This window comes from Neodiprion fabricii, chromosome 1 (assembly GCF_021155785.1).
Source record: "Neodiprion fabricii isolate iyNeoFabr1 chromosome 1, iyNeoFabr1.1, whole genome shotgun sequence".
NCBI classification, from domain to species: Eukaryota; Metazoa; Arthropoda; class Insecta; order Hymenoptera; family Diprionidae; genus Neodiprion; species Neodiprion fabricii.
The window spans coordinates 39,681,109-39,709,041 of NC_060239.1; the positions used below are offsets into that span (position 1 = coordinate 39,681,109).

At 43.8% G+C, this 27,933-nt stretch overlaps 2 protein-coding genes across 9 annotated transcripts; both read right to left on the reverse strand.

Annotated features, from left to right (window-relative positions):
• Positions 1-413: 413 nt before the first annotated feature.
• LOC124176245 (myosin-IIIb-like) lies at positions 414-22,331 on the reverse strand. 8 transcript variants are annotated; one of them, XM_046557297.1, is made up of 17 exons: positions 12,984-13,017; positions 7,934-8,265; positions 7,540-7,821; positions 6,725-7,309; positions 6,233-6,624; positions 5,793-6,121; positions 5,196-5,699; positions 4,819-5,105; positions 4,296-4,609; positions 3,834-4,201; positions 3,593-3,742; positions 3,233-3,495; positions 2,942-3,150; positions 2,740-2,820; positions 2,314-2,472; positions 2,191-2,212; positions 1,852-2,008 (listed from the first exon to the last, which is right to left on the reverse strand). In XM_046557297.1, the coding sequence occupies exons 1-17, from the start codon at positions 13,000-13,002 to the stop codon at positions 1,997-1,999; spliced, it is 4,308 nt and encodes a 1,435-aa protein (XP_046413253.1). In that variant the 5' UTR covers positions 13,003-13,017; the 3' UTR covers positions 1,852-1,996. The 8 variants fall into 8 exon arrangements, with proteins under 8 accessions (XP_046413222.1, XP_046413213.1, XP_046413233.1 ...); XM_046557305.1 differs by lacking the exons at positions 1,852-2,008; positions 2,191-2,212 and having other exon boundaries at positions 2,331-2,472; positions 2,740-2,836; XM_046557266.1 differs by lacking the exons at positions 2,191-2,212; positions 2,314-2,472; positions 2,740-2,820; positions 12,984-13,017 and adding an exon at positions 22,068-22,331 and having other exon boundaries at positions 414-2,008.
• A 2,313-nt stretch (positions 22,332-24,644) lies between these two features.
• Positions 24,645-26,847, reverse strand: LOC124188069. The gene is made up of 3 exons (XM_046580410.1): positions 26,700-26,847; positions 25,977-26,366; positions 24,645-25,198 (listed from the first exon to the last, which is right to left on the reverse strand). The coding sequence occupies exons 1-3, from the start codon at positions 26,820-26,822 to the stop codon at positions 24,812-24,814; spliced, it is 900 nt and encodes a 299-aa protein (XP_046436366.1). The 5' UTR covers positions 26,823-26,847; the 3' UTR covers positions 24,645-24,811.
• Between the last annotated feature and the right edge of the window lie 1,086 nt (positions 26,848-27,933).

Sequence of the window (27,933 nt, forward strand, 5' to 3'; positions counted from 1 at the left end):
AGTTATAACCACGTAGATGCATTCTTTTTCTTGGAATCCCGTTACCGCTACGTTTTATGATCAGTCGATGGCAGAATATTATTACCAAATTAATTCTGTTTCGAATTCGTTGAAGATTTAGACACCGTTTGCCATTTTTTAGCGGTTGACGTATTATTTTTTAATTACACAGACGATTTGCGCTGAATCTACTGATTCGTAAGGGTAACAGGATTATTCTGGGAAGTTGAGTCTCCTTCAAATAGGTAAGAAAAAATCCGATATCGGGTATTTCAATATCTCAGAGCGTTTGAAGCCTAAGAAATGCGAGAAAAAAGCAGACCAAATATTATTTTTCGGAATTTCAATATTCCGAGCTTTCATGTTGATTAAAACAAAGGCGAGGTTTTATTCATATATTATATTCTATGATATTCTGTAACATATTTTTGTATTTGGTATCACTTCGTACAATCTGCGGAAGAAGAAGAGGAAAAAAAAGTTATGTACAAACTACCTCAACAAATCCTAATCGTGTTATTTTTATCCAGTTCGGAGTGTATGTTATTTCATTTATTTTTCTAACGTAACCCTATAATATGCTGTATAGGCATGTTAGAATTTCGAATAGTCAACGATAAAAATAATAATACAGTTTAATCTTGTAAATATTCGGAGCATATGTGTGGCGGGGCCTATTAATACATCACTTTTATTCCTCAAGTTGAACTTACTTGAATTATCGTGTTAATTTTCACCTGTACCTATACATATAACGTGTCTTTGGTACAACCTCTGAGAAATGAGGCTGTGACTAAGGACAAATTCATGGCTATCCATCGCTGAGCTGGCGAACAGAATTCCAGATCAATATTTTTACTTGAAAACGTGTGTGATTATTGTTAATCGCGTGAAAGTAATTAAGAGTATCCCGTATGTAGATACGAAAGTAGTGGGTGCAGGTGGTTACACAATCACGACTACAGCCAGTATCGTTAATGCGGCTAAATATATGTTTAATTTTTAAATAAAGCTGAATAATGACTAGTCCTACAATGCGCTGCTTCCCCAAAAATCGGGCAATGTAATGGTAGATCAGGCTGTGCAACAAGAGTGAATATTTACCACTTCGTATCTGATGATCATCCTATCTTCAATTATCACCATGCCTAACATAGAGGGAGGGATGTGAACAGATATAGGGAATTATACAGAAAAGCGCGAGTTATCGAAAACTCAAACTTGGAAATCGCGAATCATAAGCAGGATCACGTTCTTCGACAACGAGGCCACATGAAATCGAAGACGAATGATGCACTGCAGGTATCGCAAGCTTTGCCATTGGCTACAAATGTAAACCCAATCGAACCAGAATCATCACTTGACATTCGCAGTCCGTTGATTATTAGGGGCGAGGGGAGCTCTCCGTTTCACGTGTTTTTCCGGAGGAGCTTGTTTCGGTATTGAAATACCGTTCACCGAAAATCCGCCCTTTCGTTTCCTGAGGGATTCCGTCGGTAGGTACTCGGCAGGACGCAGCAGCTGTCGGAAATTGTAAGGTCCATTCATGTCCTCGTTCGTGTAATCATTCGTCCTTGGTCCTTCTTGACTGCGTGATCTTTCGACGGTGGGTCTGAGGAGGTACCTTAGCTCTGGGGAGGCTTGGTAAGGGTATTTTTCGCGCGGCGCGGGAATGGCCGCCTTGTGGTAGGCGTTGTTTCCGTTCATGATGTTGTGCCCGATGACTGGCCTGTGTTTCAGGCCGTTTTCCATTCCGTTTCGAGGCCCATTTGGCACTCCATTTGCCTGAGGCATGTGGGCAGGGTTGTTCAACCTTGCCGCATAGTTTATCGCTTCTAGGTGACGCTGGTTAGCGAGCTGGGTGCTACTCTGGACTCCGTTGTTCCGTAGGCCATGTGGATCGTTGACACGCGGAATGATGATTGGCACATTATGGGTAGACTTCTGCTGGTTCCAATTGGTCGGAGAGGGGCGCATGTTGTGGTTATATACGCCGTTAGTCTTTGTACTGTGGGAAAGAACGGTTTTGATTAACAGAATTCCAAACCAGGGCTCAGTCGCATGTTAATCATCGATGGGACACAGCAAGTCATAGCATTTCGCTGATGGGGTCGCACCCTAAGAAGAAATTTCAAGTTTAACGACGCACTACACTGGGACCATTAGGGGTTATTCTGTGAGCGAGTTTACCTGAAAGTTTTCCATGATACCTCTGTGTAAGGTAAAAAAGGAAAAGAGCACAGTTTCAATTAACACCGAATAAATAGAGGTAAAGAGAAATGTTCAACGAAGGGATGCTACTGGAAGAAAGACCTGATCTGTTTTTCTCCTGCTTGAGACTCCGCTGGATTCCGCAAGGCCTTGTGCCAAATGTCCGAGAGATGCTGTTCGGGGGCGAGAGCGTAGTCGCCCTGCGCCATTAGTCTGTCTCTCCGCTCCGCATCGACCTCGAGAACCTGACTGATTCGCGTCCTGTGGCATTAAATTTCAATCGAGTTGTAAGAAACGACAAGGAGCCAAGCGATTCTGCGGAATACCGAATAACTGATAGATGGCGGTACTGCATCTACATAGGGGAGTCTAGCGAACCTACGATACTCGGGGCATCCCAAGGACGAGAAGTGAATGACATTCGCACGAGAGTCTGGTCTTTAAAACGCAATAAAAATCTAGTGTCCCTTGGGTCACTCCGCGTATTTTTCATCAGCGCCAGCAGCATTGCTATTGATATTGCTCTACCTCGAGGATGGATGAAGGTCATTTTCGAGCTGTATCAACGGTGAGTCCCAACCAGCTTCGTCGTCTTCGAATTCCGAACCACTTTCGATGCGAGCGTCAGAATTATTGCAAAATTATATCAGTAATAGAATTTCTTATCGTCTCACTAATCGGAAGAAGACACTTTGAATTCAACGTTCCGTACTGTGGTCTCAATATTTACCTGCTCATTTCTTCCTTCAGATCTTTGTAGTATTTTGCAGTAGCTTCAGCATCGGGTGGGTTTCCGTTGCGGTATTCCAACATCTTGTGAACCATGTCGAAGCCCTCGGGACGCACGTAGTCAGGTGGTGGTTCCTCAACATCGTTCAGGCGGATGCCTGGTTTGTTTCGACGAAGGTTCTTATGGACATCTTGATTTTTCATGTGAACCTAAAATCGACCGACTCAATTGTAGCGGAACAATGCACTTGTGGAACAGTATGAGCTGTCAGACTTCACGAAAAAAACATACGTTCTGCGAAAAGGCGATGAGATCGGTTTGTCTTAGTTTCGAATGTACCGGATCCCGTGGAGGATGAACGGATTTCTTCTTCTTAACAATTTCCTCCTTCCTGAACCATCGTTGAACGATAAAAGCAGCGTCTTCGTTTCTCAAACCCTCGCGAAGAAGTGCTTGAAGACCATCTTGTTTGTTATCGTAGTTGTTTAAAATTCTCTTGAATCTTTCCTCCAGTTCATAACCGAACCGTCTTCGGATAGTAAATCCTCGGAAATCTGTTGCGGAGATGCGTATATGTTAAACACATTCCTTTATCTGAGAGGATTGCAACGAAACATGCAATTGTTTGCGAGGAATAAATAAACTACTCACGACTCTGAATAATTACAGCAGCCGTGTCCTCGTTAAGATTCTCCTTTCCTTTGTTGAGCTCGTTCACTGCAGCAACATCGATTTGCTCCTGTGTGAAACCACGGAGGAGCTTAGCCTTGAACCAGTTCATACCAGTCTTCTGTTCATTTTCTGAAACCATGCGTATAATATGCGTTATGAAGTTATTCACCTTGATGTTATAGTTCACCAGTAGGAGTAAAACTGAGTTGTAAAAGCTTACCTCTTGCTTTTTCCAGAGCCAGTGCCTCCTCCTCTGCCCTCTGTTTGATAAGTTCTTCTTCCAAATGCTTCCTGGTAAGCCAGCCCCGAATGTGCCTCTGTAGAGTAACGATGGAGACAGCGAACTGCCACTTTTGTTTTCTGTATCTAATCTTCGCCAACCATCGGCGTACGCATGCTTGTACCATGATGATTTTCTTCAGCTGCTCCTCGTACATCTTTGAAAGGAACTCGACGTGATAGTACTTGAGGAATACCTTCGTCTTACCCAGAGCCCAGCCGTCCATTTTCAAACGGACCAAAAGCAGCCGACAATTGTCACGATTTGCAACCACTCTCTCATCGTATCCAAATGCCAAGAAGCAATACCTGATGAGTTCATGTCAAATTGTTACTTTGGCACTGAGTATTGTCAGAGATGAAATGGAATAGAGCCCTTTTGTGAAACAAGGGCCGTGCAAACCTTTTGAGAAAGTCGTTGAAAGGGATCCTGTGGGAGAAACCATTTTGACGAATTCTTATGGTCTCCAGAACACCGGTGTATCTGAGCTGCTTGATGACCTTCTCCTTATCAAAAAGTCGAGGACTCTTTGAGTCGTTTGGTTTTATGCAACGAACGAATTGCGGCGACCCGGATACCATCTTTTGGAGGAGATCCATGAGGGAGAAACGGAAGTAGGTCGCAACCGTCTGTTGCGCTCTGGATTGCGAGGCAAGTCCGCGACTACTGTACCGATCCTGAAATAGTTTTAAAGGTTGTGGAACCGCCGGAAGATCCTTTCGGCACAAAAAATATTCGTTAGTATCGTTCAGGTCAAGGGTTCGATCGGGAGAAAGCCTTGGAAGCGACACGGAGGCCGGAACGAGACAAAGAACATTCTTGTAGCCACAGTGAATTACGATGAAGCAATTGTTTCAATGACCAGCTGAAAAACACTGCAGAGCGACGCACACGCATAGTAAGCTGAACATAACTGTTGTTTTACCTTCGTGCTTTGGTGAGACTGTGAAATCTTGCGGGAACCTGTGTCGTACAGAGCTGAGTACAAGTTTCCGGTTCTTGTGATTGGACATTGAAACAGAAACCGCACCATATCGAACTGAGACTGTCGTATCAACTGGATGACCTCAGGTGGCAAAAAGTTTCTATTCTTCTCTAAGAATCCGTCCGCCTGATAAACAACACGGCCAGCAAAGTGGTGAATGGCGAAACAAATTGCGTCAGATTTTGGTCGCACGTAGAATTTTGACTTGACATTGTTGTGGAACTTTTCTGAAAGGTAATGGAAAACAACGGTTGAGTATTTGTTATCAGTAGGCTTGTTCAATAGCCGTAATCATAAGATCTCTGTGAAGAACTCACCAACGAGAGACCTGTCAGTTGCCCTTGGGAATCTACTTTCCTCGTCGAGAAGAGCGAGCAGGCCAATCGGTCGGCTGAGAAGCATGTCAAGGACGGGACGGTTGTCTGAGAATTCAACAAGGTCAACGGGAATGCCCTCAGCCATGTATTCTTGTTGTTCCCAAGTGAATATATGCTGGTTAAAATAGTACTGGATCTGCTCGTTGGCAATGTTGATGCACAGTTGTTCGAAAGAGTTCCTGGGGAAATTTTCGAAACCAAAAATATCAAGAAGACCGATTGCCAAAGGTTCGTAGTTAGCACGGTCGAAGTTCAACAGACAGTTGATCTGGTTCACCATCCAGTCGAAGAGGCGACCGTAAAGCCCTTTGGCCATTGCATCCCGTGCCGCACTCGCCTCAGTCACGGTATTATTTCGCGTAATGGTCTCACCTCGAGTCACTACAGAGTTTGAGGTCAATGCTTCGAGAAGATCAATTGCTTCTACGCCCAGCAGTCTCGACACTAAAGCAATGTTTTTGTTTTAGAAGGAACATAAGTGTTAGTCTTTAACAGAGGTTTCTCAGAATTCTGTTTGTCTAGATAGGGCTAGATTACCTCTGTGAAGCGGAGCCATATCGATAACTCTGCTTTTATTATCGGTGTTATCTTCGCTGGCCACTTCAGCAAATTCGATATCACCGAGATGTAAGATCGCCGCTAAGACGCCGTAGACAGTGTCCACTTCTTCATCCCTAAAACCGAGTACCTTGAATCCAGCCTTCAACTGCTGAAACTTGTCTATGTGAGTCTGCGAGGTGTGGCTGTGGTCGGCAAGGTATTTGTGCTGTTGTCGCAAGCCTGAGTCCAAGTGGAATTCCTTCAAACGATTGTCAGCGTCAAGGCCATCGTACATGTAATAAAAGATATGGAAGTTTCGCTCTCCCCTGAAAAAAATTATCGAATCAACTACCCCGAGTCTGATAATTTTATAGTTGCGCTTTAAAGACGATATCTTTGTTACAGACATAAAGTTCGAATTACTTAATGAAACTTACTCAGCCTGAGCTACGACTCTGGATTGCTCCAGTAAGTAGACAGCAATCCTGGCACCAGTAACCTTGCCACCTTTTGTCATCGTGAGATCTAGGTACTTGCCGAACCTTGAGGAGTTTGCGTTGATTCCCGTGGTTGCGTTACCGAAGGCTTCCATGATCGGGTTGATCTGTAGGATTCTCTCCTCCAGGTTGCGATTCGGTGCTTTGCTCAGGTAAACCAGCTGCTTGAGTAGCAGATTGGCACTTTCAGTTTTACCTGCGCCGGACTCTCCGCTGATAACAATTGCCTGATTTCGACGCTGATGCAACAAAGCCTGATAGGCAGCATCCGCCACCGCGAATATATGCGGTGGATTATCCGATCTGGCCTGACCTTTATACCGGCGTTGTTCCTTCGAAAAGATGATCCCCGATTAGCGTGAGGCTATGAAGACTTCCCGACATTTGAGTTCTGAGAAATACAATTTAATATGCCACGTCGCTCATACTTACAATTCCTGTGTACAGCCCAAGATTGGCGAAGGGGTTCACTGCCACCAGAATGTCGCCGATATAGGTGTATATCTGGGCGTGCTCGTAGCGGTTTTGGAGTTGTTCAACAATGGCATCTTCGGAGAGAAGATCCAGAGCAGCGAGGTCATCGACGTACATTTTTTCCGGTTTGGTCTTGCGGTCAGTCTTCAGCTTTCCGTGCTTGGTCGTAACTTCAGGTTGCCTATGAACGCGGCCGTTGGATCGTTGTCGTGAAATTTCCTCACGGAGCTCTTCGCGAACTTGGTCAAGTACCGCGGCAACATTCACCAGGAGTGGGTGTTCAGCAAGTTCACTTGCGAAGGGACGGTGTTCCAGATCCTTAACTAGACATTCGGAAATGAAGTCTGTCAACTCCGGGGAAAAAAGATCTGGATTCTTCAACGATGGCGGAGGATTTCGTGGTATTTGAAAGAGAGCCCGCATCGGATGAAGTTCTGACAGTGGTGGGTCACCGTCCGCCAACTCTATCGCAGTTATTCCAACTGACCAAATATCACAGCGCGAATCGTATGAGGAATCTAGCTGCTGCTCACATGCTATCACCTACAACCATGAGACAGATTATTATCATCATGTTCCTTACGAAGGTTATCAAGACAGAGTACAGGACGATGCTGTAGATTGTTCCACTATCAGACTCAATCGGTCAGTGACATCAACGAACATATCGGAACATACCCTAATTAATTTTTATCATATTACCTTTCCCCTCTTCGATGTTCAACTGATATTTCTGGAACAGGCCAAAATATAGAGCACTACATATTTCTCACCTCAGGAGCCATCCAGTAGGGAGTTCCAACGGAAGTGTTCCGCCTGGCCATAGTAGCTGCCAGATGCGAGGAGACCCCAAAGTCAACGAGTTTAACTCGCGCTTCTTCAGTGAGGAGGATGTTGTGACCCTTGACGTCACGGTGCATGCAGTGGTTACTGTGAAGATAGATGAGGGCCTCGACGGTTTCTCTGATGATGTAGGCAATCTGGTCGTCGGTGAGACGCTTACCGCGCTTCTTCAGTCCCTGGACTAAATCCGTGACTGATCCACCGGTGCATAGCTAACATAGAGGATGTTCAGTAATCGGGATTACATTCCGAAGCGGCAGAGTCCGGTTCGTAAAATCCAATGCAAGATGAAAGTTTCTGAGTTAGATTCTTATGGATACGAACCTCCATGACGAACCATAACTGGTCTTCCTCCTGAGCAGGGGCCTTTTTCAGGAATATTCCATGGAAGAGGGGTATGTTTGGGTGGAGGCTCAGGTCCCTGAGGACTAGGTATTCCTCCTCGATTTCCTCAATGTTGTCGGCAACATTTTCCAAGATCTTTACCGCGACAAGGGAGTCCGTCGTCTTGTCTCGCGCGGAGTAGACCTCACCATAAGTTCCTTCGCCAATCAACTCCTGGAGCGAGAACCGCTCGTCGGGGTCTGGTAGCGAATCAAAATTCAAATGTTGACTCAGACCGTGGTACGCCATGTTGGTCCCACCACCAGTCATTTCTGCAAACATCATCGAGTCACATTACGGCTCTGTTTCTATAACGGAATGACCGTCCCCTCAAGCGGGACCTCTAGCTTACCTACAGCAAGGAAATATGAGTAATAACCGGCGACGCCGCGACGGCCAGGTTCTCTTACAGACGGTAAACATGTAAACGCGGTACAACCTCATCCGTAAAATCACGTGAGTCCAACCGGCCGGACCGTTCGATGAAGTGACTATACAGCCAGTCGTGGATTATTTGCGTTGTCGGTTGACCACTCATTGAAAACTTGATACTCTTTGGTTTCCGCAACACCAGGTCAAGCTACAAGTTGCTTATTTTTGCTAATCCACTTCGACGTACCGTGACGGAAAAACTACTTGTTGCGCGTCAAAGTTTTGCCCGCTGGAATATCCACGGTGTTCGCTAATAACTGAACGGGAATTATGGACTGTAAGAATCCCGAATTGAAAACATCGGCTACGGAAGCGATGAGTCAAGTACGCGCTATGATCGGTCTTGGGCGACAATCATTTGTCAGGTCTCGGCCTATCTCGACAAGGTATAATATAACAATTAATCAGTCTCAGATAGTCTTTTGAGACAATTATTGCTTGATTGCGAAAGCAGTAAAGTCGGGAAACTCACTCGCGACGAAGAACACTTATCACCGACAGATGCCGTCATCGTCGATAGATTGCCAAACCGTCGTATGTCTTACATTTCCAACCCGAAGAAGCACTGTCCATGCTTGGAGAGAGAATAAACAATGCTACGGCAGTCGAACAAAACCATAAATCAAGGATAAATCATGAGGCAAGCAAGAGCTAGGGCATATCTTATCTCAGTATCGCGAAAACTGCGGGCGCTGCGCCGATGGTGCTACTAACCAATGACGTCTCCCATTTTGAACAGTCCCGCTGGTTATGGTTTATAGGACTCTTCTTCTGGCGAAAATTTTCGTTCAAACTCTCATCCTGAACACCGTGCACCAAGGAACGTCGTTCAGACAGTAAAGTGATACCGTTCGAGCGCTCGCTACCCGAATACCTGTCCGGTGATAATGGGATGAAGCTGGCAGGGGTGGCAGCCACTGGTGTCGCCCCAAAGTATCGAGATATCGTGCCCCCGAAAAACGCTTTCTCAGGCACGATATTCCACCACTCTACACGCCAATGGCCATGCCAAGCCCGGAAACCCTACAAGACATCGTGAAGCCGGTCGGGGCGACCAGGTCGACCGACGACGAGCGGGATATCAGATTGGAAATGACGTTTTATCGATCACTTTCTTGCTAAATGTTCTAATTTTGTTTGTTTCGCATGCGATGCCGGTTTTTTACTGCAGATATCGCTATGTATGACCGAAAAACTCTAGTTGATATCCGCAATTAGTTTATACTTAATAAGTTGGACTTGGAAAGATTATGCAATACGGTGAAAAGTATTCTATGCTAACAATCAGTTGCAGTCATATCGCTTAGTCAATTGTTCTGTTAATTGCACCAAGTTTGAGTATGTTAGTCTTATGTACTTATATTCAACTATTGCTTGCATTTGCCGGTTGCACGGCAAAGGAGAATTGATACCATATCGTACGAACGTAGGATCGGAATGACTGGATATTCGGCAGAATAAACTTCATCGATAATTCATAAATCAACCAAGAATGGTCCAATGAAATAAAACAGACACGGTGTAGAACATCCTTCGACAACGCGTTCCGTGAAATCATTGCACAAATCGGGAAAACATATTTCCAGAGTACAGAGGGTAAATTTGTTGCGTACGATACATTCATGTTGTTGTAACGTACCGAGAATAACAATGGAATTATTGTGGGAAAGGATTTCCGACGAAAACTATGTCTATTTATAGTCAATCTCTTAAGCTGACCGAAGTCCCCTCCAAGTTGCGTCAAGACTCATTCCGTAGCTTGGATGACTTTTACTAAATCGATGAAAAGAAAGTCCGCCGTAAATTTTAATCGACCATATCGCGTTAGAGATTTGAAACTTCGAATGGATGCACCCCTCTCACGTTTCTTTTATGCATGTACCTGCAGCTTAGTTCATGAGAAATCTTTGATTCGTCGATGAGGTAATGATCGTATAAAATAAGCTTTAGGAAAATATAACGTCTAGCTGGCACCGCTACCGAAGCGCTTTCAGCGCAATTTCGCAATGACAGAGCTTGTACATATTCGCCTTTCGAAATTCATTCGAAAAGCCTCTGGTTATTCGTACAACCTAGAGTCCCTAGAAAACAGAGTCCTGTCAAAAAAGTTCTGAAACGTTCTTGAAACTATAAATAATAAAGCCAGGTATGATTTTAGACCATCCGAACTGTTCAGTAAGGAATATTTTGTTCTTCCAAACAAAACCTTGGTGCGATAGGGTAAACGCTAATTTCAGGCCAGCAATAAAATTAAATATTTGGTTTTCGAAAACTTGACTTTCGACGAATTTTAATGCGGTGCGTCAAACTGCGACTGATTGAGCCCGACGCTGTGACCGAGCGGTGGAATATCGGTGATGGATGACGTGTTGCCGCGGGTATTAGAGCACGAAGCCCGTTGGGAAAATTGGCTTATGTCGAGGCAGAGTTCGAGTCGTTGCGATGATAAGTGTAACTATACAGACGTTAGTAGTCGGCGCTAGTTAAGGAAGAAAATGAATTCTTTCATCGGTGGGACGATCCTTGGCCGACTTGTTCCAGTTGCCTGCCGAATGTGGCTGTCTGACAGTTTGTCATTCTCGTTTTATGCCGCTTGCGATTAGCCCTGATATAATATCTCGGCACAAAAAATGGGGCAATTCGTATATAACGATCAGCCGTTTCGACGAAAACACTGGCCGTGGATGAAACGCTCGAAATAATTGTTAGGTGAACCCTGACGAACAATTTGCTCCATACCTGTAAACCCAATTTTCAACTATCCTTATAAAAGATTAAGCGTAAAGGATAATTTGTCTCGACCATTGATGCGTACGGTACGTTTTTGGTATTTTTCGAGTTCAAGGAACATTCACAAACGTAAATTCAACATGCTAATGAGTAATTTTCACCGCAATCCTTGTAATTCTAACTCCAAAAAAGTCTTGTCCATAAAATTACCGACGCCCATGTAAAAGGAAGAGGTTTTTCATCCGCGTACTCGATTATTATTCTCTTTATTTACCAAAAGGTAAGCTCTTGTAACCGAAGCGCATTGGATCGGGCACGCAGGCAATTAAATCTGATTATTATAGCAGCATGCTGTAAAGAACATGAACGATGGAGTGATGATGATTTAAGTACTCGTGGGTTACACAATGCTTACTCGTTACTTTTTCGGTTGTAAAATTATCAGCCGTGGTTTGTTGGGAGTGGAATGCTATAACGGCATAGTTCACACCGTGGACTGAATATGTTGTATTTGTATTCTCTCTCGATCGAACCTACGTACGTCTGTCACTTTCACTATGCGCGTCGTGCGGGGCGGAACTGATGGAAAATTAAATATTCCGTGCAGGTTACTAGCTAGATACAATTTCTGTGTACAGTTTTCATGGGAGTGCCAACCTTGGAATTTCCGGTCTATTTCCGGAATCAGTTTCCTGCCATCATCGGTGGGCCGAAAGAGCAGCCAAATGAAACTAACGATACAAGAAAAAAAAGGCTGGATTATTGTGTTACATGAAAGAAAAAAAAAAAAAAAAAAAAGAAATTAAAAAACAGCAAAAAGCCAAACGAACGCAAATTACTTTCGTCACTTGTGATCATTCCGCGAGGCATATTGTCGTGGATCGCGAAACTGGCGGCACCGCAATAAGAACAACAAGCGGCACTATTAACCAAACGATCGCGAGGTTCCGGTGCGTTAAATCTTCTCACCGTGACGTCGTAACGGTACGATGCGTAGCTAAGTGCGTTTGAGTTAGATCAAAGCTTCTTTGCGCGAATAATGTGTGCGGAGGCTTCGAGACTTGGGAAAAATCTACATAGAGACAATCGGGCTCGAGGCCGATTTTTTCAGAGCTTGAAAAATGGCCGATTTAAATTTTACTTCCCGGTTCTTGACGCGCCGATCTATTCTTAACGGGCAAATTAATTACGCATGGGGTCATGGGCTTATTGTTAGTCAATTCATTCGGTGTGGAGTGCGAAATCCGCGAATCGGCCGCTTCGCCAATTCGTTGTACGTGGTTATAGCCGGTTAATCGTAAAGTTACACACCTGATGGTCGATTGTTCTTTTATTTACGGCAAACGCTGTTTTTAACGGCGCCTGTAAAACTAATTTCTATCGTTGCTCTATATGGCAACTTTTTTCATGCACCAATCGGGGGCATTTTTTGTTATCCAAATTCGGCCTACACCGCACCTTCTCTTATCCATCCATACGCGTCTGCAGAGAAACCTCTGCAGAGTAGAATAACGGTATTGATGACAAATTGCACATGTTTAATTAATGATCGCATACGGTGATCCTGAAATTTTTAAAACCAAAAGGCAGTTGATATAGATACGATCAGGGTAATTAGTGAGTCCACTTTGAGCGGAGAAAATTGTTTGCTTAAACATGCTCGTGTGGTTGAACGTCCGATTCGTGTCAAAACTGGCATAATAAGGACATTAAAAGGTGACCTGGAGTCAAGCGAAAACACCCGTCACTTTCGGTCGGAACTGCAATTAATTTTAGTTCTTTTCTCCGTGTCGTTTTAAATCACGGAAAAAGGCTACCGTCAAATTACCGTTTGGATCGTGCAGCATCTCGGACACCCGGAGTGACTCCGTCTCGCCTCCAGGACCTCAGAGCCAAGGAAACTGGAATGCGGAATTTCGGCGGTCCGTCTAACGTTAGGATCTATTCAACGGTCGTTACCTCAGATTTGTAAACTGGGCCAGAGGTCAGCTGTCCGCTTAACTGTTTTTCTCTTCTCTGGTTCTCGGTTACACGGTTCCATGGATTCTCCTCCTGCACTCCAGCTCTCACCTTCCAGCCTGATACCAATGCCTATTTTGGACGAATGCGAATTGAAACGACGGTCTGACTCTTTTCCACTGAAATACTCGATCATGATTCTCGTTAATCAGTCGCTCCACGTATCGGCAATGATCGCGCAGGGCTTCCAATTATAGCTAGATCCTTTGGGAATCCTAATTATCCAGATGCAGCTCGTTTACTATGAAATTAATTTCACGCAGGGTAGAATAAGGTCAAGGGTTATCCAACGGGCGAGATTGGGCCGAAAGTTTGAAATTCGTGGAACAATATTCAAACTACGTTGATTCCGTGATGTACGGAATAACTGGTATTCCAGTTCACGTAGCGTCAAAAACTGAAAGCTCTTGAAACAAATTTTTGAAAATGATAAATCTCTCGAGGCCAAACGCAACGTGATTTAGATTCGTTGCTCGTTATGCACGTGTTCAAAACATAATTGCGGGTTTCAAGCTTTCGATGATCGAGTTTCGAGGCGTCTGGCCAATATTTTCACCGTATTTTTTTGTTCCGGGCAGTTGTACAGTCAATCGAAACGTGACCGACGTGCAAAATTCTGCAGCTCCTCTCTTTTATATCGGCGACACATCGCGGCGGCGTCGGCGCCCGGGCTTTCACTGCGATCCTCGTTGTGCATTCTCGTTTCTCCATACTTCGCGGAAACAACGGCGATGATACATATAAGGTACGGAAGAAAAACGGAGAAGCGAATCGAGGGCGAAAGGTGCGAGAGTCTCGAGTTACGGAGACTCGGAGAGGCTCGTGTTTCTGGACAGTTTGCACTCGTTCGTTTCCATCAATCGAGTCGACCGTCGCGTTTCGACTTCTTTATGCACTTGGAAAGTCGGGAACCGGATATACCGGAACTCATACCCTGCAGAGTCATCGCCCTACGGTCTACATTATACAAGCCCAAAGCCGAAAGAGACCGTTTAAGAGAATGCGAGTTTCATCGATTGGAGGAAAAAAGATACAATAAGTATTTTTAAAAGTAGTTCAGTTTCCACAACGATTTGGTTGAGATTCGACGTTTCGTTTTTTTATTTTTTTTTAATAATGGATACGATAAGATTCCATATCCTCATTTCAGTCTGTCACGATATTTAATTTCGAAAGGTTTCCGTACATTTGCACCGATCTTAGATTGCATCGGATACTTATTGAGATTAATTGGGCACGAAAACGATCGAGAAAATAAACGGCTAAGAATGTCGAATTCGCAAAACGACCGAATTCGCTCGTTTTAATTAGTCCTGACCTTTCAGCGTCCGTCGCGATTGCGCTGAAAGAAATATAAAAGATGAAAGGCGTGAGATAACCGGACGAATTGCTTTCATACTTTCTGTCCCACCTTGCGGACGAAGGTGCGATCAGCGTATCGTCAGAAATCCCATACAGTTATCAGAAGACTGCTCCGCTTGCTCACGGACTCGTTTATTGGGAATCGGGTCGAAAAAGCGCATATCCAAGAAACAAATGGAGCGGATTAAATGAAGGAAGGCCCCGCCGCAGACCCATAAATCAGGTATTCACCGATCCGGAAACGCCGTGCGGGGATAAATAAATCGCGGATGATCCATCGATTCTCTCAACCTTATCAGCCGTCGTATAACATGGTTACTTGCAGCGGGCTGGAGTGCAGGTTTTCCGTTTGATTGGGTCGTTAGCACTCGGATGGGTGGGTAGGTATAATACCGCTGCTTCGAGTATCTCGCGATGTTGGGTCAGTTTGCGTCACCGGCATCTCGAGCCGCGGCGCACCTAGAGAAAGAAAGAAGCCGCTGCGTTGCTGGTATTACGTATTACGCGTTTAATAACTGTTATTACGGAGGGGCCCGGTCAGTCTCCGATATATCAATATTAAGGAACGGGCCGATCCAACCGGCAGACACTTCGACATTTTTCACGTCGGTTACGACGATTCGGTTACATTACGTACACAGCTGTCTACGATTAATCGCTGTGCTATCGCTAGTCGAAAATTCTTCAACATTCACTGTGATGAAACGCTTTCTAGACGGTAATTGCGAGCAGAAATTGTGCACGTAGTTGGCATCGCAGTGAGAATGACAAAGAATAAACGATTCTCGATTAAGTCGATTAATTTCACCCGGTTAATCGAGTATAGTCGACTGTTTTTCAAACTCGAGTATTTACGTTTTTTACTCCCATAAACGACGCGATACAACATATGAATTTATGTGATTAGAGTATCAATTATTATTATCACTGTCCTGCTTACTAACTACCTATTTGAGATAATAAGAGAAAGATAAATGAATTGTTTCACTTAAAGTTGGATAAATATTTTGAACGAAACTATAAATTATCAAAAAAACTTTTCCACTATTAAGATTGTGTATTGAAGTTTACGAAATTCTGGTTTCAAACGTACCATTTCCAAGACTACGAAATAATCGATTGATCGATTAATTTTTAATAGATTCAATCGAGTCGTTTTCGATAATTTTTTTGGATTCAATTAATCGATTATCTTTAGGTTAGTGGACATCGCTACGATCGCAGAAATTATCTAAGCATTATCACTGTACGTGCGTATTGCGAAATCAATCTTGAACACTAGATATGTGTCGTATCCAAAAAGAGGCTGCGTTTCAATCGCATCACCAACGTTTATAGGTATTCATTTTCTGCCATTACAAGCTCACAAGTCCATAAAAAGTCTCACGATTTTCTCAACTTTTTCCTCAATTTCCAACGAGTTATTCAACAACCAACTACTAGGATGTAACGTCGTTGCAGCAATAAGCAAAGGCGAGCAACAAATCAATATACAATGTATATCGCGGTGTCCCGAAACGGACCTGATTGTTTTACGTTGCCTCGTCGAGCGTGATAAATCGCGAAATACGTCGTCAATCAGTTCGCGATAGTTTTTCCCCGGCTCCGATTCAAGCTTTACGAGCTGGTCAGGCGTTGAATCGAGAAAGCTGGAGTCGACGGACTCTCCGTTCCTCCCTCGCGGCTGTTTAGGAGAGCGGGAAACACGATTATGGGGAAGATAAAGTTGCGTTTTTGTCCGAGGACGTCGTAACGAGACGTCGGCGTAACGATTTAATTACACTCGCGAGGATTTGCACATCGCGAGACAAGATCTTTCCCATTATTATATGAACCGAGATCGAGGATACGGTATAATCATCTCCAGCCGACTGCTGATAACGCGCTTTCGTCGTCACCCAGCCGATGAATTAAAAAAGTTTGCCATAAATACTGAAGCAAAAATTGTCTTAAAACCTGGAGGAGGTAGGAGAATATTTAGAGGTTGCTATCAATTATTGTTATACTTTATATTTATTTTTATGCGTACGCCTTACGGACTTACGTATATATTAGTTTATGTTTTTTGTATCGTGGTTCAATTGATCGTTCACCAATCAACAGCAAACAGCGCCTAACAATTCTGCAGTTGGCCGTTCTCGTCTCTTATACGAAAGATTAATCGTCTCGTAGAAATTTGGATAACAGTTTTTGATACCGAAATAAGAGTATCGCATAACCTTGATGTCCCTATTTCGTTTTCAGTAAAATAATCTTATATATATATATATATATATACGTGTGTGTATAAGTTCGTAAGGCGTACGCACAAAAATAAATGAACAATATTACAATAATTGGTAGCGATCTCTAAATATTTTCCTACCTCCTTCAGTCTTCACGACAGTTTTTTTGTTTATCATTTGTCACAAATTTTTCGAGCGGCACCTTGAAACAAAAAACAAAAAAGTTATAGGCGGATATTTTCGTTGCGATTATACGCCGCGCCACGTCACTTCCGACTGAGACCGTTTCGGATTTTCATCACGTAAGGCCTAATAGGTGGTTTCGTGAGAGTCTAATAAGTCACGATGGAGCCTGGTTATTGTATGCTAATTTCCCTTGCGCAGTTCATACTTGCACAGTCGTTGATCCTCCCACGGCTCCGACTCGAGTCAATAGACGATTTTTCCCGTATCGCCTTGAGGATATTCTTCGCGGTTGCATTGTTGTTTTTCTCGCAGAACGAAAGTCGTAACGATTCTTCTCGGACTCGGTGTCTGGTAATTAATCGTGAGAAACCTCATTACGCAATATCTATTCGTAAACGTCTCCGACTCGCTCGATCGAGTTACTTCCTAGATAAAACTCTGACTCGAAGCTCCAGATCCAGGATTACCAAGTACATTATCTATCCACAGGAAACTAGCGTGGCTACGCTGCGGTTATCGGCTAACCGGAAGTGTCGCTTTGCGACAGATGATTATAAGAGTTTCTCCTTGTAATCGTGCCTCTTTACGATACGCTGAATTCGCCTACCACAATCAATTTCAGGAACTAGAAGAAGCCGAGGAAGGAACAACCGATTCCAGGTTAGTCTTGCCAACAACGATCCCACTAATTTCTGCATTATATGTATAAACAGAAGTGTCGATTATACGTGTTACAATTTTTAAGCACCTTGTCACGTTATCAACGAGTCATAGTACGAGTCGTTTTCGCCATTTCCTGTGGAAAAAATATCATTGCGAAACTTGCGCCGAGGAAGAAAGCCGGACGAGATAGTAGAGCGAGAGTTTCCCTGCAAAACACGGCGACAACGAGGACAGCTGAACTTGCTCAAGCCGCGGCACTCATTTTGCCACGGACGGTTTTACGCTTCTGAGTTATTGTTTCATGCCTACCGACTTTGCGGCTCCTTTGTACACCGGTCTGCATGGTTATTAGGGATTCATTCTCTCTTATTCCGAAGGTACGCCGGCTCTGCCTTTCGAAGTAATTCGACGTACTTTGCCAACGAAGACTTAGGGAACGACTGTTGTAAAGGACTGCATTGAAAATTACTAGTTTCCGACTATATCGGAAAGTTTATTCACGGAAATAGCAAACCTTGGAGTCTTTGTCTTGTGCCAAGGTTGCAGAATCGTTTTCGCACGAAAAGAGAAACGGCCAAATTGGACCAGAGCTGTAATAATTGTTCGGTCGTGCCATATTCTTGCGATTGAATCAGCCAATTTCTATTCAATTTACCATATTGACAAAAAGCGGAATGCGGCAGACAGCTGATATTTACGCTACTTGCTTATTGTCAGACACTGCAAGGCAAGCGGCGAGGCCTTATTATGTAAAGATGTTCGATCGAGAGGTTGAAAAATTCACTTGAACGAACCAAGGTGAATTTCTTCTTCAGCCCTGGAGACGCGTTATACTTTCTTTCGAAGTAGGTAGACTTCGAACGCGCAAGAGGACGAAAATAACAATTACATAGGCATATAACTAACTGCGGTTGTAAATTACCCACCATAAAACCCCATCTCTGGATGCACGGATTGATTTTTCTTCCTTCCCGTTCTATCCGAATTACCGAAAATTATCGACAATTAGTACAACCAACTTGTTCACGTTTCACAAATTCAACCATCGATCGGATCCACGCCGTCCGACGTTTCTCCGGCTGCCGGAGTGACTGATCGTTTGTTCGTGAAATTGGTGAAAACCGTCCGTTGCAATCGGGATTTGTTAACCGATTGCCAGAGTCGAATCGATTCGCTTCGCAATTCTCGGCCTGCAGTGGAGGAGCACTTCGGTTCGGTGGTCACCGAGTCAAATCGCCGACCGGATAACAACGAGTTAAATTTGTACAACCGCGTATAATTAACGCCCATTCGATCGGTGCAATTACACACCGCGTTGCTGCGAAGAAAGTCAACATCGACTATATCTCGAAAGGTATTCAGAGCCGAACGCTCGAACGTCACAGATTATTGGCTTTGATAGGCTTCGTTCATATTGTACTTTTTCACTTGTATAACTTGCACAGCGAGCGGAAAATCCTCTCGCTCTATAGCTGGCCGGACTTTAAAATTCTCCTTGTCTTGGCGTTTCGCATTCTCGCTACGTCTGCATTAAAAAATTTCAGGACCCGCGTACATGCAGTGGGAAGAAAAAAGAAGCAAACTCCTTATAAGTGTAAGTATCCGCGTATAAAGTGCCACGGCGCACATCAAAGTCCTAAGAAAAATTCATGATCCGTATCGCGAATACAATTCGTGCCATTTTGCTTTCTTCGTACGAATCTCAAACGCAGCTGTATACCCAGCGAGTGAAATTACTCGACTTGGGAGCAGGACTGGGACGTTGTTACGATCACGCCGGTTTCAAAATTTCATTCCGGCATTTCGTCTCTCTATTTCTATCGCTTTTATCCTCGTATGGCTTGGCATTTTCGTCACACAGATCGGAGGTCACTGTCGAATTGACCGAGACATCTCATGGTTACATTTCACAATGAGATTCGTTGACACGTTCCTTGTCACACGATCGAGTCATTTTCGAAAAGTGATCGACGCATTTAACTTTGGGAAGATCAAACTGATTGCGGCTGAAGTCTCCAACGGTCAGTGTTTCGTAGCTACATAAACCAAGGGCAATTTGACGTCCGATTTCCGGATCCAATCGACGATAAGTCAATAAAACGCGTCACGAAACGTCGATACGTTGACTCTTATCGAGTGCCTTATACAAGCACGAATCCAAGCACACGTTATTGATGAAACTTGTATCGTTCGGGCGAAAATTTTCACCGGGTAAGCGAGCCGGTGTTCAACCCACGTGTCAAACGCGTGGAGCCATCAGAGCCCAAAAAAAATAAAGAACTGTCTCGGAGTATCGCTCATCGATAAACGAGATAACTGGCAATTAATCATTGATAATAAAAACCCTTTATTATTTGCTCCATTGTTGTCATTTTTTTCTCCTCTACTCTCTCCTCGATCTCGACGCGAGGATAAACGTGATGTAACTGGTTCTGACACAGCGGGTACGTACCTCCAAGGCTGACCGGTCGAAGGTTGCAGGAAAACTATGTCGATCCAGAGAACGGTCAGGCCGCATGATTTCGATATTTTATTGCGTATTAACGAGTCGCCGAAAGCGATTAGGGTACTTTTATTGTAATATTTCTCATATCTATTGGCAGTTGAACCTCGGAGAAAAAGCGATTATCGATCTAAGTGGAAGCTTTCTTGCCGAATAAGCGACTCGCTAATTTGTGCAGGAATCGTTCGCGCACACGCGATAATTGAAGTGAAAAGTAAGGTTGCTCGGAGGCCAATTGTTGACCTCCAGCTGCTCCGAAAGAGACTGCGAACACCGTTTTCGTCAACATTCGAGTAAGCACATACACGCCTATCGGACATTCCACCTCCGATCAAGCGGCTTTCACCCTTTCAATTCCTTTCCACGATCGCGCAATCGTTTTATCCCCAACATTGTTCCCAGCAATCGGCCACATTTCCCTGCAAACCGATCCTGAATCGGGAAGATAAATTCAAGATTCCGAGTTACCGTAGCGATTTCCGAGGTGTTGAGCAACAAAGTCACGTCTAGTTAGCACGGAATATATTCCCATATAATACGTATGCGAATACCATTAACAATCACCTTTCTTCCCATGCACGTATCCACTTACGGCGTACAGCCGGACGCGATTTTTGCTCTCACATTCGAGGCAGTTATCTAATAAATCGCAAGCTCTCTCGTCTCTCTCACTCTCGATATACTTTTCAATTGACGGGCGTTGCGTATTACGTCACACGTGCGTACAACAAATACCTGTACACACACTCGGGTATATTATTTCGCGCTGTTTACGTGTCGTATAATACATTCGGTCGGCGTATAAGATCGTACCGCCACAGGTGCGCCTATTTACTCTACGGATGTATAATATTACATACATATTACAGGCGTGCAGATAGGCATGCAGATACGTCGCGTCTATCAATTACGTATTACGAATGCCACGCAGAATCGCGTTTAGGATACAACGATGTGTCACTCCGCCAGACAGCCCTCCTAATCTGACTAAAAACCAGGAGTGTTGACCACAATGGCATTCCTTATTCAGTTTTATATTGACCGCTTCCTAATTGAGCCGGTTTTATATTCGGCTGATCGGTCATTCGCACGCATACATCCTCCGCATGTACATAATGATATATCCCTCGCGCAAAGACGATCTCGTTGGGTTAGGTTAAGCTCGGTCATTAGAGATGATTACCGATTCACATCAGGTTTTGAATTAATTATCGGCTATGACCCAGTCAATGAATAAGTTATCGGCACAGTTGCCGGATAATAAACATAACCACCTGCAGTATGCATATTATAGGTATATTTACAAAATTACTGTAAACGTCAACATACGATAGATTATTGCTGTGAACCCTCTAACCTAATGGAGCAGCAGCACCTTAACAACGCCGTTATTCAGGCTGCGATTCAGAACCCGGGACGTAATTAATAACAGTCATAATCAAGGTGACGGTAAATTTTCCTTCACGCTATTTTCCTCAACCTGTACGCAACGATTTAATCGAGATTTTGTTTACCGTCAACATTTTAACCGTACGAAAAAATATTTTCAATTCAAACAGTGAAATTTCCTGTAACGCCTCCGGAGAAAGAAACAACGTAAACATCGTAGTGGCAGCAATTTTTCCTTCACCATCGACATAATTATTATCAGTGAGGATGTTCGCATACTCGAAGAGTCGAACAATCTGACCGGTAAAAAAAGTTTTCAAATGAAATGTCAAGAATCCCTGTAAAAGTCGACGGATCATCGACGTTTTGTCGATCCTCCTCGCTGTCCCGAATCGCGATATTATTAGTCGTTATCGCATAACGGTGACGACGCCTCGAAAGTCCCAAATATTTTCGTAGATCGTGCATCGAATTAGCGGTACCTTACGCGATCGGCGGCAGTTTTTTCAGGCTTAAAAGAGAGGCGATATTCTTGAAATTTCGTCTCGCACCGCGAAATACTCACGTGTCTCGGCGTCGTTTGTCCGGCTAGTATAGTAGCAGCCAATTATCTCGCGCTACCGTTAGCAGTGCCTGCAGTGGTTCTCAGCCTCCGGTTAACTCTCGCATGTTTCGGAGGCGTTATACGCTCGATCGGCGCCCGAACTTCACCCTCGTAGATTTAACGCTTCGACTCGGTGACGAACGACCGGCAATCGAAGGCCCGGAACCGAACTCGCCGATCACGAACCGCGAAGATACTGAAACGCCTCCTCGACTACCGCACTCTTTACCATTGTCGTCCTTGTGCCCTCCTCGCAACGCCGACGGCACTCCGGTCCCCTTCCAATCCTGGCCTCCCTCCTCCTCCTCCTCCGCCGCCTCATTTTTTCCCCCCTTCTTCGCAGTTGACGACGGAGACCAACGCGGATGCAGGCCTGGTTCTTGATAAGACGGAATACCACGTGGTCCGGCGATACCAGATGCGGCGCTTTTTCTCTCGACTCCGTCCGTGATCGTGAAACTTTTTTTTACTTATTCCATTTTCTCGATCATGTCTGCGGGGAATATTTGTTTTTGAAACAAGCGATATCGTCATTGTCGGATTAATTTCTCGCTCAACGGAGTTTAACGTCTGCAGGTACTTACGATTAATCGCACTCGTGCATAAATTCGAATCGAAATTGACGGTAATTTATACTTTGAATCGTCGGAGATGTTTTGTTGTTTTCTCTTTTAAGCGAAGTTTGTCATTTCTACTGTATAAGATAAGGTGACATTTCGCGAAAGGTTTGACCCCCGGACTTTTAGGCCAATCACGCGCTGCGGAACCTCTCTTGTAGTTAGAGAAATTTCGGTAATTACTTCAATAGCTCGAATAATTATCGTACAACTTTCGATTTTTTATTCCACACGTTGACGGTTGTAGTTGTAGAATCACTTAATATTTCTGCTTCTGTCATTCATTTCCTGGTCATAGTTTGTCGTCTCTGAAACACCGATCATTCGAAAAAAGTGATAAATCTTCTGTCAAACTTCTACACTATGACCAATAACTGACAAGAAATTCCGGATGGATGTATATTATATATGTCAAGCGAACAGCAATCCATACGCAAATAATAGATTTTCGATCATTTTTATTTTTATACTTCATGATGATCGAAACGCTAGAGAAGTGAATATGAGTTATTCAACGTAGCGTCGAACACTTTCTTTAGAATTCACTGTTTACTTCTGCGTGGCTCAGTTATTATAAGATATAGAATGATCGGATGACGAGATTGTTCGTTCGTCGCAACATCTTCAACATCCTTGCAAGGTGCAATTCTTAGGGGGTTGCATGGGTATTGGTCTTTCAAAAAACTCAAGTTTTCTGGACTTTTGTTTTTAAACATAATAAAAAAAATTATTCTTATCCAACTTGAGATATATGAATTACATTTCGTAAAACTCTTATTCATAAGTGTTGAAAATTCAGTCGCTTAGAACTAGTTTTCGGAGACCAAGTACTACCGACTAAATTTGCCACATTTTTGGATAAAAACTTTACGAAATATAATTCAAATATCGATCTCTCATATGCCCTAAGTTTGATTAAAAAATAATTCTTTTATTATGGATTCTTTGAAAGTTCAAGACCTACGTAACCCCTCAAAAAAGGTTGAAGCCATCGATACAGAAAGGTGTCCTGCACTAAAATGCCTGTTCCTGGTATCCCCTTCTGAAATTTCCTCTTTAATCCTCTTCAACCATGCGAGTGCTTTCTGTAAATTAACCTCAGTGAAAAGTGAACTCAGGTGTGATCCAAGCTACATGTTATGTAGGTATAAGGTACGTGGGAACGGGCAGATAATGGATATGCGTGTGCCGGAGCGAGATCAATTTTCAACCTACTGACTAATAGAATCTGAACCGTTATCTTTATCTCGTTATCTAATCGCACCGGTCGAACGAGTTTAACTCGTTAGTTACAGGTATACAGAGATAGGTGTAATGCATATTGACTTGGTAACTAACGCGATTATTATTGCCTGCCGTCACACTAACGTAAATTTCATCCGCTACACCTCTGCATTTGGAAAATCCACCATTCTCGTACACATCAGCTTCGTGACGATAAAACTTTCCGTTACGTAAGAGACATTTTTTTATTCGACATCGTGCCGGTGCATGATTTCTCGATATTAATTGTTATTTATACAGAATAGTCTTTTTATGGGGCACGATTTAGGCGCGTTCGTTCATGTAACAGACGCATGGAGACTTGGGCGTGAATGGCTATCGAATTATCCACAACGTGTTACGTGGTTTGTACAATTATGTAAACACATTCTAAGATGACGGTGCATCACGAATGTGAATTGGGTTGATCAGGGCTGAACGTCTTTGGAAACAAATCTACGGAACCGGCACGAGTTATTCATTGCGACGAAAGAGTGTAAATTCTATAGCCGAATAGCCACATTTTTTATGTCAGTAAAAAAAAAAAAAAAAAAGAAGCAAATCAGGGAAACGAAGTAGAATTGAAGCAGGCACTTGTGATATCGTTGGTCGCAGAGAAGCAAAGGAAATTTTGTAATATTACAGAAAACGTGTCGCATTGTTTTGAAATGAATCGAAATTTTTACATCTTCAAGAAAACGTTAACGATCATTTTCGTTAATCACACGGGACAAAGTTCTTCGTCCGAACTACGTGACTCGGCAGCGCAGCATCGCCGAAATGTGGTAAAAAGTCAACGGAGGCGACTCTTGACTCGACTCATTGTCAGTGCTTGCAGCCGGCAGCCTCCTCCGAAAGGATCTGAACCTTTCGTTGAACCTGATCCTTCGGCACGGTTGGAAAGTAGGTCTGAAATACGGAGACTAGCTGGTCCAACGGTACCGGTTCCTCCCACGTGTATCCCGAGCTGTTCCCGAAGGTGATCTTGTCGTTGACTATGCGGAGGACGTAGTCGTAGTCCCTGCCAAAGTCCGGGACATCCGGGATGGCCGATGACCCCGGCTGCGGGTAGCGGATGGCCGTGACGCCGGCGACGAGCCAATCTTCCTGAAAAAGCTCCTCGACCGGTCCTTTGAACACTTCCGCAGGACTCGCCTGCACCGCCTCCTTGTCGTACGTCACGAATCGCGTCCACGTCTCGCTATCCGCATCCTGCGTGGATTTCAGCATACATTAAGGATGTACAGAGCATAGTCGTAGTAGAGTCTCGTTGAAAAAATGTTGCAACAATAATGGAACTTTACGAAACGGAGCTTTGAACAGTGTCACTGAAGTTAGTCTATAGATCTTATACATTCGGCTGTAAAAGTTTCCGCGATGGGGGAGAATATGTTAAAACACGGAAACGCAACTATACACACAGCATTGCTTCAACTATACCATGGAAATCTCATTAGTCTACTATTTTTACGTCGAAAAATATTTAACGAGTAATATCTGATCCTGTTGTCAAATGAATCCTCCACAGATCGCCTGAGTTTAATTATGATTTTCAACAACGTATTTCTTGTCGAATCACAAGTTCAACATCTGAAAATTAATAGGATTGTATGTATTTTATTTTTGTTTTCCCAGCTGGCGAACTCAACGGAAAATCTGTCTGAGATAATTTGTAGAAAACTGGTTATTTACGAATAGAATGAGCTATTTTTTATTAGAACGAAACGAATCGTGGAATAGTGTGACTTCTCCAACGTTGTTAACGTTTTGTCTCTGAGCACGCACTTCTAATTTCGTGTGTTAACCACCGCTTGTCTGGAACGCCACAGTAATACTATAGGGTAACATTTGATAACGTTTCTCCGAATAGCCTACCCCTGTTTTAGCGTTAGCTAATACTTGAATGGCCCCTAAGCCCAGGCCAGTTCTGATACTTTTCAACGTCAAAAATCGCGACGCGAGTCGAAATCAGCGGTCGTGCCGTTTGTACCTTGTGCTCTCTGTGCCATTGTCCGCATTCCTCGACGAATCTGTATGTCAGAGTGACGTCAGTCGCCGTGTAAGGAAGACGGTCGAGAGGAACAGCCTTGAAGACGGGGTAGCCAGAGCCGACATCGACGAGGTGAAGATCGCCGGGTTTCTCCAGATCTCGAACCAAGATGGCGCAATGATTTCCGAAGCGTCTCGGCGCCTTGGACTTTGGAGGATGCACGACGCTCGCCGCCACGAGGTGAACCTTGTAGCTCAGCGCTTCGAGCAACATTTTGAGAAAGCAGTTGTTGTGGATGTTCAGCCCGCCCTTTAAGCTGATACCGTTCTCTATGATCACCTGTTCCGTCGGGAAGCGTTGCTCGGAAGGAAGAATGCTCGTAGAAATGTTCTGCAAGTCGATAAGGATGCAATCTTTTATCTCTGCCATCGCGTCTACTTGTGTTTCTCTGTTTCTCTTACTTTGAGTGTTTTGGTTTGTTTCGGTTAGTTCAAGGTCTTCGACTGTTTTTTATTCCCTAGAGTAGTACTTTTGGCGTTCTGAGTTTTGAGATTTTTGTCTTTGTCATGGTCGTGTACATTGATAAATACCGATGCCGATACCGATACTAATCGGAAAGACGAAATCCGCAAAAAGCGGAGAGAACCTCGTCGAACGGTTTTTCGTGAAAGGTTTTCAAATCTGAACGATTAGGTCGAGTACCTAAATGCCTGGTGAACTCACCTGGAACGGCACTTTCTCGAAAAAGGCTCTGACGATTTTGTTCAGCAGGTCAGATTTGTCCTGGAAAAATTCCACGGACAGTGTATCCTTGACAAAGGCTTTGGCTGCTGCGACAGGATCCATTTTTTCGTTTACACTGTTTGAACGGTGTTTTACTCAGCCGCTTGGATAGATTTTCGATAAGTTAAGTTTCCGTCAAATAAGAGTGATTAGATTAGACGGTCATTAGCCAATCGGTGTCCCGATCGTTAAGCCGTAGTCGTTACCTCATATTCGTTCGGTAACTTCGATGTAATTATAAGCCGATCCCGTGGATCCCGTATCAGCAAAATGATTTCTGGCAGGAGTAGGAATATCGTTTACAGAAAATTTAAATATCTAATGGCTGATCGGCATTCTCAGAGTATTTTAACATCTTGACTCGAAATATATTCAGATCAGTAAAAGGATGCTGTTTCACGCTGCATTTAGGCATTTCCGAAAGTTCTTCGACAGCCGATAACTCTATGTCATAATGAATTATTCAAATCCGTTGATCGCCGTTCACGGTCGCTATTGCCGAAATATTTTCCGACATCATTTAAAAATACACGGAAGTCCATAAACTGGATGGAAAGACCGACGTTTGTACCACATAAATAAGAAAATCCATTTATAATTTTTTCACATGTTATAGGTTTCCTTCTAATTCTCGGCTAATATAGATAAGAACTACTTTTTCCCTCAACGTTGCAACGCGGGAATCGATTTCACAGATTCCACTGGCAAATGTCATATGACACGCGTATTCTTCGCAATGAACAAAAGTTCCGAAATCCATGTCTGAAAAAATTTAGAACCAAATCGAAGCTGCTGTAATTTCATTAATTTTCGTAACTATTATTTCTCTACTTTCTCTTATCGAGATACATGATGTTTCGCGTGTGACTGAAATATCGACAGCGGGTAAATGATCGTGTCTCGACAGTCGGTAAAAAGTCGAAGAGCCGCGCGCCCGCGACTCCGAATCGATTGTTGTCTGGGCGAGCGTGCTTTGTAACCAGCTTTCGTTCTGCAACCGACGGAATCACAAAATTGAAGAGCAGGCTGGAACCTCGGCTTCCGTATCGCTGCCAGATGAGGCTGCGCAGTCTTTCGTGTGTCCCTCGTTGCGATTTGCAGGAATCTGTTTAACTCGCTGAGCTGGAGCAAAGAAGAGCTGAAACCACTCTCGAGTAAAATTTTTTACGAATTT

Coding starts and splice junctions, on each gene's coding strand:
- LOC124176245 (XM_046557237.1), bottom strand. Junction 5,106..5,195: donor AACTGACAGGTCTCTCGTTG/GTGAGTTCTTCA, acceptor ATTACCTTTCAG/AAAAGTTCCACAACAATGTC. Junction 2,009..2,941: donor CTGAAGGAAGAAATGAGCAG/GTAAATATTGAG, acceptor TCTTTCCCACAG/TACAAAGACTAACGGCGTAT.
- LOC124188069 (XM_046580410.1), bottom strand. CDS start 26,822: ATGGATCCTGTCGCAGCAGCCAAAGCCTTTGTCAAGGATACACTGTCC. Junction 26,367..26,699: donor TCGAGAAAGTGCCGTTCCAG/GTGAGTTCACCA, acceptor ATCGACTTGCAG/AACATTTCTACGAGCATTCT. Junction 25,199..25,976: donor AATGGCACAGAGAGCACAAG/GTACAAACGGCA, acceptor AAATCCACGCAG/GATGCGGATAGCGAGACGTG.